This window comes from Ceratotherium simum, chromosome 34 (genome assembly GCF_057802395.1).
Source record: "Ceratotherium simum simum isolate JZ-2026a chromosome 34, ASM5780239v1, whole genome shotgun sequence".
NCBI classification, from domain to species: domain Eukaryota; kingdom Metazoa; phylum Chordata; class Mammalia; order Perissodactyla; family Rhinocerotidae; genus Ceratotherium; species Ceratotherium simum.
The window spans coordinates 7,653,472-7,671,012 of NC_141933.1; the positions used below are offsets into that span (position 1 = coordinate 7,653,472).

The window sequence follows — 17,541 nt, forward strand, 5'->3', positions numbered from 1 at the left end:
GGGTCTCGGGCGCCACCTGCCGGCGGACCGCGAGGCCGCGCTCGCCAGAAACTCCGCTATCTTCCCGCCCCACAGCCAGGCAGGCAGAACACAAGAACGCTGAGAGAGTCTTTATTTATCTATGCGCCCAGGAAGCTGGCCCCTAAACTTAAATATCCAGCATGGAGCCTTGGCCCTCCTGGCCGTGGTGGGTGCAGGAATGGGTTCTGGAGCCCTTGTCTAGGGCAGTGGGACCCAGGGACCAGAGGTGGGATGCCCCTTAGCCAGCAGCTGCCAATAGCAGCAAAAGGTGAAAAGGAGGTGGGGCCACACACTCCTCCCAATCCCAGAGGCGCTGAGGGGAGTGCAAGACGCTTTGGGCCCCACCGCGAGACTGAGGGTTGGCCAAGCTGGGGTGCACACGTGGGAGAAGCAGAGGTCCAGTGCCATGGGCAGAGGCTGTAGCCCAGGTGCCTGCCCCAGTGCCAGTGGACCCAAGACAGAGGGGATCGGTCAGCAGTTTTGCCTCTGAGGGGCCCAGGCCTTGCCCTCCCATGAGGTGAGCTGTGTGGGCAAAGCAGGCACTAGAGTCTGAGTACTTGCTGAGGGGTGAGTTCTGAGCCCTCTGCACGGGTGCATGCCCCCCGCCCCCCCAGCTCTTCAGAGGCTGATGTGAAAGGCATCCTGCAGCCACTGGTCGCGGGCGTTGTGCGTCTGAGGCACAGTGAGGGGCGGCGGGTCTGGGGGCAGGCTGGCATCAGGAGGCTCATCGTCATCGGACAGGCCTGCATCAGGTGGGTAGGAGCTGTCCGAGTGCAGGGAGGATGACAGGTCCTGGCACAGGCTCAAGTCTTGGCACAGGTGCTTGTAGTCCTGGATCGACTCATACAGGCCCCACAGCTGGCACAGCAGGGACATGTCCAGCTGCCGCAGCCCCACCTGCCAAAGACTGAGGGTGGGCTGGGGTTGGGGTCCAGGCCACCCTCAACCCAAGCTAATCTTCCCGCACCTTCCTAAGCACCAGTTTTTGTGGACATCAGACGCCACCTGCAGGCTATGAGTCTTTAGGGAAGTCACTGACCCTCATCTGTAAAATGGGTGTAACATTCATCTAGCAGGATGGAATGAAATAACACGAGCAAAGCATTTAAAAATGCATGGTAACTTTTGTCACAAACGGTAACTATAATTATTGTTACCATATCCCCTCTGACCCAGCCGGCTTCTGCAGGTCCTGAGACCCAGGCCGCGTACCTGGTTCCCCGCCTCCGCGCTGCGCCCCGCCCCGGGACCCTTAAGCTCGGCGGCAGCCCCCCTCCCAGCCCGCCCGGGGCCCAACTACTCACCATCTCCTTGCGCAGCGCCGCTAGTGCCGAGTCGAGGTTGACAGGGCGACGCGGGCCGGGGGGACCGGCGGCGGGTCCCGCGCTGGCGGCGCCGGCGGCGCTGCGGGGCCCGTCCGGGACGCGGGCGGCGCGGCTCAGCTCATCGTGGATGCGGCTGCGCTGGCTGTAGACGCGCTCCAGCTCCCGCCACGAGCCCCCGCTCGCGTTGAGAAGACCGCTGAGGCCGCGCGGTAGCGGCGGGAGCCCAGCCAGGGCGCAGCCCGCGCCGCCCGGCGCCTCGACCGAGGGCAGCCCATTCATGGCCGGGCCGGCGCGGACGGCGATGCCCCCTCCTGCCCTCCAACGCCCCGCCGGGGCCGCGCCCACACGCCCCGCACCCCCGGCCCCGCCGGCTGAGCCCCGCCACCGCCCGCAGGCCGCGCTTTGTTCCTTCCCCGACTCCTCCGACTCCGCCCCTGCCCCACCCCCTCCGCGCGGGCGGGGCCTCTCTTAAAAGGGCAACGGCTGTGGGCCAGCCGGGTCGCCCCACGTCGCGCAAAGCTGAGAAAAAGGAATGCGGCACTGACAGAAGGGGAGACGGAAAAAGGGAGGAGGGAAGAAGCCAAAAGCGGCAGGCGCGGTTCCTTCACGGTTCTTTTTGCTTCCCCCCAACACTGTGTTTAATTATTCTGCCCAATTATAACGCCCAAGGAAAAGGATCTAAAAGTGGGGGTCAAGAGACTGGGTTAAGTCCATACTTGGTCACTACCGTGGAGTCTGATGCCCTGTCAGTGTCTGAGCACATGGGCTGGGCAAGAGGTGAGCTAGGATGACGGTATCAGGATGCTCGGGGGCAGAAGGAGAAGCTACCAAGAGAATTGGAACCCCAAATCTCACTCAAGGGTGGGAATGAGAACTGGATGGCTCAAAAGGCTGCAGGGGTGCTGCAGAGGCCCATCCCTCTTGTTCCTGCCTTTGAGGAGGCTGGGGCCTCCTCCTCAGAAAAATAGTATCACAGAGTCCTCTCCCTCCCCCTTCATCGTCTGAGTGGGGAAACCGCGCAGCAACAAGCCCAACTCAACTCTCAGGGCATCAAGGAGAGCAGACAGTGGTAGGGGGAGAGGCCAAAAGCAGGAAAAAGGCAAGTGGAGCTGGGGCTGGCATGCACACTCCGAACAAGAAAAGAACAAACCACACCAGAGGAACAGCTGTTTTTCTAGAGGGTTTTTCTCAGGAGGGGGTTTCTTAGTGCTGCAGCTGCCGCAGGCTGTGCAGAGCCTCAGCACAGGCCCGGATAAGGCTGCACAGCTGGATGCTAGTCTCCAGGGAGGTGCTAGAGCCCAGCTCACCTGAGGCCCAGGTCAGCTTCTGCAGGAGGGCCTCCTGCGTGCAGGCCAGGACACCGGCATTTGGAGGTGTAGCTGGAGCGGGCGGGGCCTGAGCTGCCTTTAGCCCTGCTGCAGCTCCCTCACAGTGCTCTGGACGGGGTACTGGGGGCTGAGGGGCAGGCCGAGAGCCCAAGGGGAGCTCCGAGGCAGAGGCGAGCTGGTGCTCCCGGGCTTGGGAGAGGGCAGCCTGGGCATTCAGTGCTAAAAGAGGAGAAAGTGGGTGGAATGGTCAGGATGCCTGGCCCACCTCAGTCCTGAGCCACCTCCTTACTCTTTACTGCTCTGTTCTTTCTGTGCCTGAGATGTTTTGCCTGCCCCTCTATAAGGCAACTTATTCATTTTCTTCTTTGTATCAGAGTTACTTATGCCCTGCTTCATCTCCCCCATCAGGACTATGCCTGATTGAGTTCAGACTCTCCATAGCGTCTGGCACACAGGAGGTGCTTAAACCTCTTACTGAATGAATGGTCCTCTCTAGAGCTGAAAGGGGAAAGCACCTCACCTCTGCCCAACCCACAGACTCCACTGTCACCTCCCAGGCCTACTGTTCCCGGGCCTCTAACACCACGCTTCTTCTCCGCCAAGCACACTCGGCCCCTCACCTGGATTATCTTTATCCACATCTGAGTCGAGCTCCTGACAAGCCACGCAATAGATTTTCCGCTGTTTGTCTTGGAGGAGGATCGTCTGGGGACAGACAGCACAGGGGGCAGTGTGAGACGCCGGGCAATGGGGTCCCGAAGGGAGAGCTGGGGAAGGGCCGTGCGGCCTAGCCCGCGGCCCCATGCGCGATCCCACGTCCCGAGTCTCTGCTCACCCCGCAGTCCGCGCACGTCTCCCCCAGCATGCGGTAACCACGCAGCAGGTAGTCGCCCATGAGTCGGGAGATGCGATCCTGCCGCTCCCGTCGCGCCTGCAGCACCTTCGTCTCTGCCTCGGTCGGGGGCTCCCAGGAGAAATCGTCGGCTTCTGGGGGAGGAGAGGCACAAGGGACCGGGGGGTCTCGCCGGAGCAGGCTGCCTCCCGTACCCCGCAGCCACAGGCCCCCGCAGCCCAAGTCCTCACCAGCGCCGTTCAGGGCCATGTTGCCGTTGTCGCCGCTAGGCTCGCCGGAAGTGACGCACAAGCGGAGCGCCGTCCGCCGTCCCCGCCCCCTCCGTGTTGGGCCGAGGCTGAGGGCGCAAATGACGCTCGCTGTGCTGCTCCGGCGTCGCGATGCCCAGAGTAGGGCGTGTCTGCTGCAGACTGGACCCCGCCCTGTTGGCCCGCCCCTCAGCGGGAACCCCGTGGACAAAACGTTCAAGTGGCTGGCCTCAGGAGGGGCGTCTCCGTAGTAACGCCGCTCGGGTCGCAGGACCTGGAAGTGGCTGCGGAGGGTCGCCCTTCCTGCCCGCGGCGGTTGGACGGGAGCGCTTGGCTTAAGAAATCCCCGCTGGCCTCGGCCTCCCCTGGGGTTTCCCTTTCCTCACAGACCGGACCCGGGGCAGGCGGGGCCGTGGCGCTCTCACAACAACAATACCCGTGATAATAACAAACGCGTGCGCGCGCGTGCAGCTTCCTCAGGCTTCTCACTTCAACCGGCGAGGCAGGCCAGGCGGGGATCTTTCTCGCTTTACCTTCCAGCCTATTTCAAGACCCCTCCCCTTCAGCCTTTTCGGTGTCCCAGTCTGCTCACCCACTACCCGCAAACCTGGGACTGATGCCACCCCTAAAAAAACCCTGCTGACTGAAAAGCGCTGTACTGGGCATGCGCAGTTCCGGGTCTGGCTCCGGCTGAGGGATGCCCGCTGGAGGGTAGTGATGAGAGCTTATTACAAATGTTTGTGACCGTTATGCTCTCCTTGAGTGGATTGCTATTAAAATTACTAGTGCTCCCTGAACGGTGGCCTTGGTGATTTTTTTTTTTCCTCTTCTGTGTTCTTTTTCCATACATATCCTCTCCCTTATTAGGTTTGGAGAAGCCAGAGGCCGTAGGCAGCAGTCCCCAGATGTGCAGCCTGTGCCTCAAGGCTGTGCACCAGCGCATTGGAGAAGGAGCTAGGACTTAGACCACCATAATTTCAGCAGCAACCTCCTTCTTTGACTGGACAGCACATGCTTTCGCAGTCTTTCCTGAAGATTTAGTGCCCTCCTCATGGCCCCATCTTCTTCCTACCCTGGAACTGCCATTTTCTGGCCCTTGCTGCCTCCTGCTTACTTGGAGAGCCCTGTGCCCTCTTCACTCTCTCCATCTACTAGCAGGCTCTTGGGCAGTAGTGTAGCTGACCCAGGGCCTGATCCCACGTGAGTTCTGCCAAGCTGACTAGAGGGACTCTTGGACTCTAGCTTGTATGCACAGACCCTCCAGGTCCTTACTGTCTACCCAGCCTGAATTCCTCAATGCACCCTTCCGTGTTGTCGTCATCATCATGGCCAATATCGAATATCCATCATGGCCTATTCTGCTTGGCACCAAGACCCTTACACTCATCCTCCCACTTAATCCCTTTCATTTACTCCTCATGACCTAGTGGGGTCAGTACTACTGTTATCCCCATTTTACAGAGCAGGAAACTGAGTAACTTTTTAAAAATATAAATCAGATCATGTCACTCTTTTGCTTAAAACCCTCCGGCATCTACCCATCACATTTAGACAAATATCCAAAGTCTTTACTATGGTCTCCAAGGTCCTACAAATCGACCCCTGGCCCTCCTCATCTCTTCCCACTCTCCCTGCATGCCTCCTCTCCCACTCCTCAAGGGAATTCCCATCATCTTTCTCCCCTCAGGGCCCCTCCCTGCCTCAAGTTCCACAGGAGGGTGGACAAGGCACAGGCCTGGAATCAGGCCGGCCTGGGTTTGACCCTGGATCTGCTGTTTACTGGCTATGTCACCTGGAGTAATTTACTTCACCTCTCTGAACTTCAATTACTCATCTGTAAAACAGAACTATTTATACCTACTTGGCGGGGTTGCTGTGAGGATTTAGTGAGATGTGAGGGGAGAGGTGTTAGGAGACGGTTCTACCAGTCTCTTGCATTTATGCAGGTCTAATCAGCAGAGACACTACCTTTGTTCTGGTCTGTCTTTTCCAGGATGTTTCTATAGTGGACAGCCTTGGACAACAGACATAGTAGCTCCCTCTAGAGCAAAGGGCAGGCATACTTACTACCCATTATACAATATTTGGGTGCCCTAAGCTCAGAATTCCTCTCCTGTAACACAACTTACCATGTGTGTAGGCATCCTTGTGAGTCCATCTGCATTGCCTTCATGAGACTTGAGGGTAAGGGGAAGTGACATAAATATGCTCACATTCATAATGCTTGTCGTGCTGTAATAAAGTCCTTTTTTTCTGATCCAGAAGTCTCGTGTCTTCCACCAGCATCCGTGAAATTGTGTCACTCTAACTTTTGTTTGAAAGTAGGGTAAAATCAAAGAGCTTTTACAGTTCTTGATAGTTTTGGCAATGAGGGAGGGATGCTGACAGAAACATGGTTTTCTGTAAGAGGAAGGATGAGGACCTCATGCACTGATTAACAGGGTTTAAGGGAAGACCAAGGGAATTGGCAGCAGGTATGACCAAATTGTATAGTCAACCAAACAATAAGTGTTCTTCAACTTTATTTCTTGTTCATGAGAAGGAATTAGGGAGGGAATTGCAGGTCGAGTACCAGGAAGTATGTTCAAAGTCAGTTACCAGACATTGCCTTGGTGGTTGCTAACTCTCCTCCAGATGGGGTTGGAGAGTGGAGGGGGAGCTCCTCACAATCCAGTCGTCAGCCTCAGGTCTGCCCCATTGTAACAATCAGCACTAAGACTCATCCTGGGAATTCAGAAGTTTCCACCCTCTTTCAGACAGCATTTATAGACACACCCACACTAAACATGAATGGATGGAAATTCACTACTGCCATGGACAAAACCCAGATGAATCATTAGAACTTTGGTTGGCTCACTTGGGAGATGAGGGACAAGGCATGTGATGCTTGGTAAGGAAGAATGGCAACAGCTGGGCCATCTTACAGCTCAGCCCTTCCTACAGTCTATCACACCAACCTTGTATCCATTTCAAGATGACAGTAGAAGGTCTCAGGTTTGTTTTGTTCCTCCAGTGTGTCCTGGCTGCTATGAGTCCCTCTCAGGGAGATTTCCTTGAGACAGACAGACTCCCATAGGAAACCACAGATGAGGCATTGATTACTCTTTGGGCTCTTATTGTCTTAGTTTGGGTTTATAATGCTGACAAATGTGACCCAAAGAAATCTAGATAAATTCTTGTGATTAGTTCTACTGCCCTGGAAAACTCTCCTAGGCTTTATATTAAAACAAGGCAAAACCAAGAGATATTATTATGACAGTGGGACAGAAATACCCTGTATCAAGGTGGTCTCCTTAAAAAAGAAAGGTCATAGCTGTGCAAGTCAAGCCTGAGTCCTGACAGACATCTATAGAACACTCCACCCAACAACTGCAGAATTCATATTCTTCTCGAGTATACATAGAATATTCTCCAGGAAAGACCATAAAACAAGTCTCAATAAATTTAAAAGGGTTGAAATCATACTAACTGTGTTCTCAGACCACAATGGAATAAAATTAGCAATCACTAACAGAAGGAAATATGAGGAATTCACAAGTATGTGGAAGTTAAACAACACACTCCTAAATAACTAGTGGGTCATAGAAGAATCACAAAAGAAATTAGAAAATAATCTGAGATTAATGAAAATGAAAACTTAACATACCAAAACTTATGAGATGCAGCCAAAGCAGTGCTCAGAGGGAAATTTATAGCTGTAAATTTGTGTGTGTGTGTGTGAGGAAGATCAGCCCTGAGGTAACATCCATGCCAATCCTCCTCTTTTTTTTTGCTGAGGAAGACTGGCCCTGGACTAACATCCATGCCCATCTTCCTCTACTTTATATAGGACGCTGCCACAGCATGGCCTGACAAGTGGTGCATCAGTGCACGCCTGGGATCCGAACCCAGGCCGACAGCAGCGGAGCGTGCGCACTTAACCGCTATGCCATGGGCCCAGCCCCTATAGCTGTAAATTTTTATATAAAAAAGGTCTCTGGGCCAGCCCTGGTGGCCTAGTGGTTAAGTTGGGCACACTCCGCTTCAGCAGCCTGGGTTCGGTTCCTGGGTGTGGACCTACACCACTTGTCTGTCAGTGGCCATGCTGTGGTGGTGGCTCACATACAAAAAGAGGAAGATTGGCAGCAGATGTCAGCTCAGGGCAAATCTTCCTCAGCAAAAAAAAAAAAAAAATTTAAATTAAATTAAATTTTAGAAAAAGAAATCTTGATTCATTATTTTAAAAAAGTCTCAAATCAATAACCTAAGCTTCCACCTTAAGAAACTAGATAAAGAAGAGCAAACTAAACCCAAAGCAAGCAGAAGGAAGGCTCTAATAAAGATCAGAGAATATCAACTAACTCACAAGTTAGTTCTTTGAAAAGATCAACAAAATTGACAAATCTTTAGCTAGACTGACCAACTCAAGCCCAGGTCAGCCAAAGGATGTGAACCTTGCAGCTCCAGCTGGAAAGCAATGTGGCTGCAGTTGCTGAGTCAAGGAGTCCCCAAATGTGAGATATACAATATCAGTAATAGTAACCCTGCTGCCCAATAGACGGTTTTGGATGGCAATGTTTTCAGCTAACTGTGGAGACAAATCACAGCTGATCAAGCCTTCTAGATCACTTATGTTAGATGCCCATGCTAAGGGCCCATTATCTGATGAGGCTGACAGGAATCAAGGTGTTGACTGAGGCTGCACTGCCCAGATTGTCTCCATTTCTGCCTGGATCCATCATAGAATACATGGCAACATGTCCACCCTCACACAGTGGGCACAAAGTAAAGGACTCCATGCTTCTGATGCAAAGGCCACCACTCCATGCCAGACTTGTGATTCCTGCCAAAAGTTCACCTGTCTCTCCTGCAAAGAGGGAGGCCACAGTGTATGCAGCATTGAGACTGAATGCATGGGACCTTCGACTTCCTCTTGGGGTTATCAGAGGTGCCTCGCACTTTCAGGTTACAGTTCCAGTCCAATCAGCCAACTTCGGCCACACCATTGTGGTTCTTGAGACTACTGTGTGTCATATTTTTGGCTTTCGGGAATATTTGAAGTCTAACAAGGGTGCACTTTTATCCCCAAAGCCACTCAACAATGGGCTGATGGCCTAGGTACTGGGCAGTCCTTTCACGCTCCCTATCATCCACAGGCATGTGGTACTGTTGAGCGTTGAAATAGGCCCCTCAAAAATCAACTCAAAAAGACTTCTGGCTCTCCTTCCAGGTCCACACACCTCAGTACAGCAGTTCAGTCACTGAATGTGGCTGTCCTCAGGATGGGCCCATCTCCTCTTGCCCATGTCCTTCATAATGATCAAGATGAGAGAGGTGGGGTTTATATAGACTGGTTTTGAATATTCAGGATTCCATGCTCACTATTCCTGGACGTGATGCTTCTTTCTTTGCCGTCACAGCACCCCAGGCCAGCCTGATTGGTGCAACTCCCAGGTGGCAGCCCAGCCAAAGGGAGCCTGGGAGATTCAAACTGAATCATAGCTCAACCACCAGGATTCTCTTGTTGGACTGACATGGTCCTGGATCATGAGAATAACTAGAGCGCTTGCTGTGTACATCTCTCTCTTTCAGTCTCCCAACAGTGGCCCACATGTGGAGTGAGGAAGATAACGGGTCCCCGGAAGTTTTATAAAAGACGTCCTGTCTTTCTTGCACCTGATGCTTCCGGATGAAAGGTGTGAATGTGGGATGATTAGAAAAAAGGTGAAGTTCCAGCTACTAGACTAGAACACATCGATTTTGTGACAGTGGAGGAAGAACAACCACCTTGGCACCTGGAGAGGGAACACATCAGGCCCAGGAGATATGGGGGAAGGAGAGACATTAATGATCTTGGTCTTTCCAAACCACCTGGAGTATTCTTCACTGAGGAAACCATCCTGGTCCAACTCTCCCAAACTATGGCAAGTGATTTAAATTTGACTGCTGGGTCTGCCGTGCTCCACTAGGTAGTTCTGCTCTTGATTTGATTGGCATTCTCCTTAATCTTACCAAGAGATTGGAAGCAACAGGAGGTAGCCTCAGCTCCTGTACCTCCTTCATAAAACACCTGTCAACACCAACACCTCCGGATATCTTCCCCATCCCCAATCCTGTAGTCATCATCACTCACTCATTCTATGGAGTGGATGAATGCCATCTGGTGGCATGGACAAACAGGACAGATTGGACTTACTGCTCTTAGTCAGATCCTCCAAAAACAAGGACTAGACTCAATTACTGGAATTGGACTAGGACCCCTAAGGCCTACCAGCCTGTAGGTAGGCCACATAGGAGGCACTGTCAACCTGCCGCCCCCAACTGATGTAGGTCTCACTTGGGGGGCGCCATGTTTCTTCCTGGAAGCACCGTGTAGACCCTTTAGACTGTACGACTTCTGTGGTAGTCACACATAAACTCACCTCTCTCTCTCCTGAAAACAGAGTGACTTGAAATTTATCCCCGACTTTGGCCGAAGTGATCAATGACACGACCTTGGCCTGGAAGGCATTTAGGACGGCCTCAATTCGCTGACCAAGGTTGCTACGGCTGATAGAATTTCCCTGGACTTCTTCCTTGCAGCCCAAGGCAGAGTCTGTGCAATTGTTAATATATCCTGCTGTATCGGGATTAATGCTTCCAACCAGGTGAAAAGTTCAACACAGAGACCTAAGGAGCAAGCTACCTTGCTTTCTAAGGTGGATCTGGGGGGCATGGTTGAGGTCAGTATTGCAAGTTGGCCTCATCCTGCTGCTTGGAGCCCAGTTGATAGCAGCCTTAACTAAATGTTGTATGTGGCAAATTGAACAGATTTGTGCTAGCCTCTACTAATCAGACTTGTCAACAGAGCGCCGAACGTGTGGGAAAATTTGCCAAAAGCCAAGAGAGTGTAGAAATGAGGGGTGGATATTATTGTAAGACAATTCTCCAGGGGTCTCTTGAGTTTCTGCACGTTTTGCAAGCGAGGCACTGCCTGCCTTTGTCTTGGACTCTCTTCTCAAGGATGTTGGTACAGTGAACCACGGAAGATGGAGTCAACGTCTCCCTCCAGAGCAAAGGGCGGCCATGCTTACTGGCCATTAGAAAAGATTTGGGTTCTCTACGTTTAGGGTCCTTTTCCACACTGCAATCCACTGTGTGCAGGCATCTATCTGAGCCCATTGGTGCCACCCCCATGGGACTTGGTGACAAGGAGACTGACGTCAATATGCTGATGCTCGTGCTGTTTACTGTGCTGTGAGTAACAAAATCCTTTGTCTCTGACCCAGGAATCGCCTGTCTTCTGCCAGCATGCATGAACTTGTGGCTGGCTCACTAGTTTGCAAGTAGGGTAAAACCTCAGACCCGTCACAGTCCTTGACAAGGGGTGGGTACATAGAAGGTTCCAGAAGTGCTGGTGGTAAAGCCTATTCACAGCAGTCATGGTGGGCAGACCAGTTGTCTGGGAAGCGGTGGGCTTGGGCTCTTTCAGACCCTTGCCTTCCATTGTGTAAGCCAGCCCAGCATCTGTCCCTATCTGGGGCACAGTCAACATGGCAGTGGTTAGGCCCATTCCTGAGTGACAGCACACACCATGGCGGCATAGTCACACACAGCTCAGCTACAGGCCCCCCTTGACTGCGTCCTTTGGTGGGTCAGGTTCACGTGGCCTGCCAATGAGTGGCCTATGCTGCACAGCTGTGGCTTTGAAACTCATGTTATAGAGCCGGCCCCGTGGCTTAGCAGTTAAGTGTGCACGCTCCGCTGCTGGCGGCCCGGGTTCGGATCCCGGGTGCACACCGACGCACCGCTTGTCTGGCCATGCTGAGTCCACGTCCCACATACAGCAACTAGAAGGATGTGCAACTATGACATACAACTATCTACTGGGGCTTTGGGGGGGAAAAATAAATAAATAAAATCTTTAAAAAAAAAAGAAAATCATGTTATGTTGTTGTATTTTCACACTAACAGACACCCAAAAGGGGTCAGCTTTTCTTCCTGTTTTTCACTGCAATGTGAATGGACCTGACACCTCTGTGAACCAGGAAAGGGCTAGATGATACAGTGACAAAAATAATAATACTCAACTTTTGGTGCATGTTTTCTTTGGACCAGGCACTGTGCTAAGATCTTTTCATGACATCATTTAATCCTCAGGACAACATTGTGAGTTAGGTCTTATCATCCCCAATTTGCAGACGGGAAAGCTGAGGCTTGGACAAGAGATGCATCCGGGGTCACCCTGCTGGAACGTGGCAGGGCTGGGACTCCATCGGGCAGTGCATGACCAGAGTCTGATTCTCACTGGTGGACTTTTCCTGTGTTGGAGAGGTGGAGAGGAGTGGAGGGGGCTAAAGATTCTCAGATTTGTCAAGCGTAAAGATAGGTTCATTTCCCTTTCCAATCCCATCTCTCAGGGCCCTTTGTCACAGTATGTGGCACATCAGAGGGACTCAGTGACAGCCACTTTCAGTAAAGTGTCTTTGGAGAGAGATGCTTTAGGGCAGAATTGTCCCCTCCAGGCCTCTGAAACTTCCAATCCTCGTATTTAGAAACACCCCCCAGAGCCACTTCTTTCTTCAGAGCCTGGAAGCTTCCCAAAGAACTCAGAACTCAGAGGGGCAGTGCAGAGCCTGGCACCCGGTCAGCCTCTTTCAATGGTAGCTCTTCTTCTTCCCCAGGGCAGCCTGGCTCCCACCAGCCAGCCCATCGTGGCTCCCAGACCTGGATAATAATGGAAAGAGCTAACACACACTGAAGACTTTCTATGTGGCCAAAGTCCACGAAGGGCTTCCTAAATGTCAGCTGTTTGATTCCCTGTCTAACAATGAGGAAATGGAGGCATCGAGAAGTTGAAGAATTTTCCCAATTCACAGCTGGTACAGGATGCAGCCAGGAAAATCTAACACCAGAAAACAATGGCTGTATGGGGCCAGCCCAGTGGCATGGGGTTAAGTGTGCATGCTCTGCTGTGGCGGCCCAGAGTTTGGATCCCAGGCGCGCACCAACGCACCATTTGTCAAGCCATGCTGTGGCGGTGTCCCATATAAAGTGGAGGAAGATGGGCACGGATGTTAGTCCAGGGCCAGTCTTCCTCAGCAAAAAAGAGGAGGGTTGGCGACAGATGTTAGCTCAGGGCTAATCTTCCTCACAAAAGAAAAGAAAAGAAAAGAAAAGAAAAGAAAAGAAAAGAAAAGAAAAGAAAACAACGGCTGTGCTCACTGCCTCCTGAAACATGACTTCTGTTATGCAGGCTGCTGCTGCTGCCCTGTGCAGCCAATGCAGCCAACGAGGCATCAGGAGCCCCGGTTTGAGCCCTGGCTCTGCCATTGAACAGTTGTATAACCTCGGCCAGGTCCTTTGCTTTCTCTGGGCCTCAAGAACCACTCTGCATGAAGGGCCCTTCCCTAACATTCAAGCATTCCTGGGCTTGGGTCTTGTGGCTCCTCTTTGTCCCATTCAGCAAAGCCCCTCGTTGCCCTTAGGGGCACCCCCCCATCTTGAGGACATTTGTGGGAGCCCTCTCATTCCTGCCTCCCAGGAGCACTGCATGGGTTTGGGATCTGGCGGGCTTCAGATCAATTCCCGCATCTTACTCACCAGATGACCTGGGTCTAATTGTTTCATCAGAGCCTCAGGGTCGCTGCGAGGATGAAATAAGGTAACAGTGTAAAGAGCACAGTAAGTGGTGAGCGCTCTGTGGTCTCATTCCATTCAGTCAGTCAACAAACTTCAGCACCCTCTGAGTGCCAAGGCCCTGTGCTAGGATCTAGGGACAAGGCTGTGCCTCCTGGGAGGGCCGGGAGACGGACAATAAACAGTAAACAAACCCATACAGAAGCACATTTTAGGCTGTGATGAGGACCAGCAGGAAACAAACAGGTGATGTTACCCCGAAGGCCTGTTTTAGAGGGTGGCTGTTTTAGAGAAAGAGGATGGAAATGCCTCCCAGAGGCAGGAACCCTAGACACCAAGGATCACCCCCAGGCTGAGGAACGGGCTCAGCACCTCTGAGGCCCAGAGGATCTTGCAAGCCCAGAGGAGCAAAGGGAAGCCACTGGAGGCTTTGTAAGCAGGGGAGTAGCATGGTTGCAATTACATTTTAAAAGGACTCTGGCACCAGGAGGGACCAGAGCAGGCAGAGCGGTGGTGGGGAGACCTGTTGGGCAGCAGAAATGATCTGGAAGGAGCACAAAGGCCATGGTCTCCTTGGGCTGACAGGAGAACTGACATCTAGGAGGAATGAGAGTGTGCCGGAAGATTCTAGGAAGGTGAAGTGGCTGGGTGTGGTGACACGGGAGACGAGGCTAGAAAAGGTTGATAGGCCAAGGATCCACACGTGTTGGATTGTCACAGTCTGCCCTGAAGATCCACCCTGCGTCCTTGTCCCCTCGGCTCTGTGCCACGAGGCTAACCTCAGGAGCTGCACCCCCCAGGCTCCTATGCCCTCAAGCTTCCTTTAGGGTTCAGCTCCTGGGAGGCCCAGCTGGACAGGAGACGAGGGTAATTTTTAGCTGTCCAGCTCCCTTCCTGTAGGCCGCCGGTGGACAGGAGCTGCAGGTCTCTGCTGAAGCCACAGCTCTTGTGGGGCAGCCCACTCCTGCAGCTCCAGCGCTGCTGGCCGCGGTTAGGTTAATGGGTCATGGCTCTCTCTTCTAGTCTCTTCAGCGGGGCTCAGGCCTGCCTCTGTTGCTAGTCCCAGGGCTCCACCAGCCGTGGTGGTCCCCTCAGCCCTTTGTAAACAGTCTCTCCATTCTAGTCCCCTCCATCACTGGCATGACGGTGCCCTCTCTTTCCTGCTGGGACCCCGATGAGCACCAGGAGTTTGGCGATGACAATAAGTAACATCTGTGGGGCACTCAGTAGGGGCCACGCACAGGGCGGGGTGCTTGCTATCACTGCTCCATGTCACTGAGTCCCCTCAGCAGCCCCTAAAGCAGGGCTGTCATTACCCCCATCCTACTCTCAGCAGCATCAGACACTGTTGGCCACACCCTCCTCCCAAACACTCTCTCCCCTTGGCTCTTCCTGTATCACACTCCTGGTTTTCCTTTCTGCTCCCTCCAGCTGCTCCTTCTGAGTCACTTCTGCCTCTGCCTTCTCCCCCTGACCTGGGAGTGGTGACCTCCCAGGTTCGCCCCCGGCCCTCTTCTCCCCTGAGCTGAGCCCATCCTTTCCATGACCCTAAATGCCCCTGTATGTTGAGGGCGCCGAGTCATTGTCTCCAGGCCAGACGTCCCGTCTGAGCTCCAGACCCCGGGGTTGAGACGTCTCCACTTGGATGACACAAGCATCTCAAACTCAGCAGGCCCCAAACAGTGCTCAGACCCTTCCTCGTGTCCTCCTCTCTTCTATTACCTTCCTTGCCCACTCAGGGATGTAGGCCAGAAACCTGGGAGCCATTCGCGCCACATGCCTCTCTGGTACCCTCCAAAACCCAGCCTCCAGAGTCCACCTCCCAAATACATCTACAGCGCATCCAAGCTACATCATCCCTCCTGGGAGGATGGCAACAGCACCCCGATACAGTCCCATCGCAATGAAAATAAAACCCCAATTCCTCCCTGTGGCCTCCCACCTCCGGCTGCTCTCCTCCCTCTCACCCTGTTGCTCTGCTGGCCTCCTCTCAGTTCCTACAAGAACTGACTCTCTTTCCCATCTCTCAACTCTGTGTGCCCCTTCATAAATGGTCTCTGCATCACAGTCGCCTCAATCCCTCCGGCCTCCTACAGGCTTCCCTCCGGCTGGCCGGCTGTGCACCCTGCTGCGTCCTGCTCCTTCTCCAGCTTCTGGCTTAGAAGTCCCTTTGTCAGAAGGGCTTCCTGGACCTCCAGGTCCCACCATTGCCCTTGCTCCTAGCACCCAGCTCTTCTCTGTCACAGCACTGACTTCTGTTGTAGCCACAGACATATGTGAACTGATTTGTCACGTCTGTCTCCTCCAGGACAGAAGCTCCAGGAGGCCAGGGGTTGGTTCTGTTTGTTAGCAAGAGCGTGCCATGTGGCAGGTTCTCAGTTTGTTGAATGAACAGATCCCCATCTCACAGGTGAGAAAACTGAGCCTTAGGGGCCAGCCCGGCGGCGTAGTGGTTGGGTTCTGCGTGCTCTGCGTGCTCTGCTTTGACAGCCCGGGGCTCGCAGGTTCGGATCCCAGGCCCGAACATACACACCACTTGTCAAGCCATGCTGTGGCAGGTGTCCCACATATAAAGTAGAGGAAGATGGGCACGGATGTTAGCCCAGGGCCAATTTTCCTCAGCAAAAAGAGGAGGATTGGCAACAGATGTTAGCTCAGGGCTAATCTTCCTCACAAAAAAAAAAGAAAGAAAGAAAGAAAGAAAGAAAACTGAGCCTTGGAGAGATTAAGATTCCAGCCCTGGTCTGTTTGTGTTGTGTTCCAAGGTGAGCCACAGCCTGTTCTGGCCAGAGGAGGGTCAGGTTCAGATGAGGGTGAGGAAAAAATGACTGTCGAATGCTCAGCCCTACCCTTGGCAGGTGGTAAGCACTCAGCATTATCCCCAGCCTCAGTGTGACCCCAGTTCTGAGAGTGGGCAGGGCTGCCCCTCACACCCTCTCCTGGATTCCAGACTCAGGGGTCCGCTGGGGACATGGGATCGCCCCACCCCACCCCTGCAACACCAGGCTATATGAACCCGGCCCCTGAGCAATTCCGGCTGGAGCTCCACTAAAGGGTCTCCCTCAGTCCCCTCAAATGAGTCCACCTGCAATGTAAAAACCGTGAGTTCCCTGCACAGGTCTACCTGAAGGTAAGTCCCTAACCCACCCCCACCCCTCAGCCAGACTGCCACCCCTAGTGCCCAACAGGCGAGGGTTTGGTGCCACCCTGATTTGGCACTGTCCTGCTCTGGATGTATCCTGGTCACACCCACCCCCTGCTGAGTTCTGAGTCAGTGACTGAATCCTGGGGTCTCCTGGCCAGGCCCCCTCCCTATGGCCTGGGCCCCATGACACTGCAGCCCCCCAGGGCCTCCCTTCCAGACCAGGGGACAGGCCTGGCTCCTCTCCAGCCTTGACCAAACTGAAGGCCCCTCCTCAGCCCCTGCCAACCCCTGCCCTGGGGCCCTGCTGTGCCCCTCCCCAGCCCCCTGGGCCCTCAAGCAGCACCCCCCTCCTCCCGGCTGTTAGCCTGGGAAGGGGGCCAGGCCCTGAGCTCAGACCTTGGCGATTCGAGTGTCTGAGGCCCAGAGCCAGGCCCGCCAGCAGGGCCAGACAAGGCGAAGGGGGGAGGCACGGTGGGCACCAGGAAGCCATTTAGAGGGGGCTTGGCAGGGAAGCTGGGTTTCCAGCTTTGTTCTTTCTGTTCTTCTTCTGGACCCACGGTTTTTCCTGGCACCTGGCTGAGCCCCTGGCCCAAAGGTGCCCACTCCTTGAGTCCTCTCCCCAGAGAGGAGTGGAGGACCAGTACTGATAAGAAATGACTTTGGCGGGGGAGAGGGGTAAGACCCCTCCATGCGCAAGGGAGGCTGGGGAAGGGCTGAGGGCCTGGCTTCCAGTCCCACCTGGCCCCCCATCGTCCGCGTGACCCCGGCGAGGCCCGTCTTCCTCCCCGGCCTCGGTTTCCCGCTTTGATGCGGCGGGCAGAGGTCTAGGCCGGCCTCCCCGCCCCGCCCGGAGGAATCTGCGGGCCGCCCGGCGGTCCCAGGTGAGGGCCCTCTGGACAGGGCCCCGCGCGGCGGCGGCGGCGAGTTCCGGCGGGGGCGGGCATCTGGGGTGGAGCCGGCTCCCCCCCCACCCCGGCCTTCCCCCGGCCTCCCCCTGCCCCCCGGCCTCCACCCGCCCGCACAC

General features: G+C 54.2%; 2 protein-coding genes across 3 annotated transcripts; both read right to left on the reverse strand.

Moving 5' to 3' along the window:
- Positions 1–95: 95 nt before the first annotated feature.
- Positions 96–1,642, reverse strand: FAM89B (family with sequence similarity 89 member B). Its single transcript, XM_004437608.3, has 2 exons — positions 1,326–1,642; positions 96–918 (listed from the first exon to the last, which is right to left on the reverse strand). Exons 1-2 carry the CDS (start codon positions 1,623–1,625, stop codon positions 640–642), a joined length of 579 nt encoding a protein of 192 aa, XP_004437665.1. The 5' UTR covers positions 1,626–1,642; the 3' UTR covers positions 96–639.
- A 907-nt stretch (positions 1,643–2,549) lies between these two features.
- Positions 2,550–3,867, reverse strand: ZNRD2 (zinc ribbon domain containing 2). Of its 2 annotated transcripts, XM_004437611.3 has the most exons (4): positions 3,758–3,867; positions 3,510–3,661; positions 3,295–3,379; positions 2,550–2,893 (listed from the first exon to the last, which is right to left on the reverse strand). In XM_004437611.3, the coding sequence occupies exons 1-4, from the start codon at positions 3,774–3,776 to the stop codon at positions 2,550–2,552; spliced, it is 600 nt and encodes a 199-aa protein (XP_004437668.1). In that variant the 5' UTR covers positions 3,777–3,867. The 2 variants fall into 2 exon arrangements, with proteins under 2 accessions (XP_004437668.1, XP_087278779.1); XM_087422653.1 differs by having other exon boundaries at positions 3,510–3,791.
- Positions 3,868–17,541: the final 13,674 nt, after the last annotated feature.

Bases quoted from the DNA above. Each gene is read 5' to 3' on its own strand.
- FAM89B (XM_004437608.3), bottom strand. From the start codon at position 1,625: ATGAATGGGCTGCCCTCGGTCGAGGCGCCGGGCGGCGCGGGCTGCGCC. The intron at 919-1,325 runs GTGAGTAGTTGG...AGTCTTTGGCAG, and splicing joins CGGCGCTGCGCAAGGAGATG to GTGGGGCTGCGGCAGCTGGA.
- ZNRD2 (XM_087422653.1), bottom strand. From the start codon at position 3,776: ATGGCCCTGAACGGCGCTGGTGAGGACTTGGGCTGCGGGGGCCTGTGG. The intron at 3,380-3,509 runs GTGAGCAGAGAC...GTCTGTCCCCAG, and splicing joins AGACGTGCGCGGACTGCGGG to ACGATCCTCCTCCAAGACAA. The intron at 2,894-3,294 runs GTGAGGGGCCGA...CTCCTCTTTTAG, and splicing joins TGTGGATAAAGATAATCCAG to CACTGAATGCCCAGGCTGCC.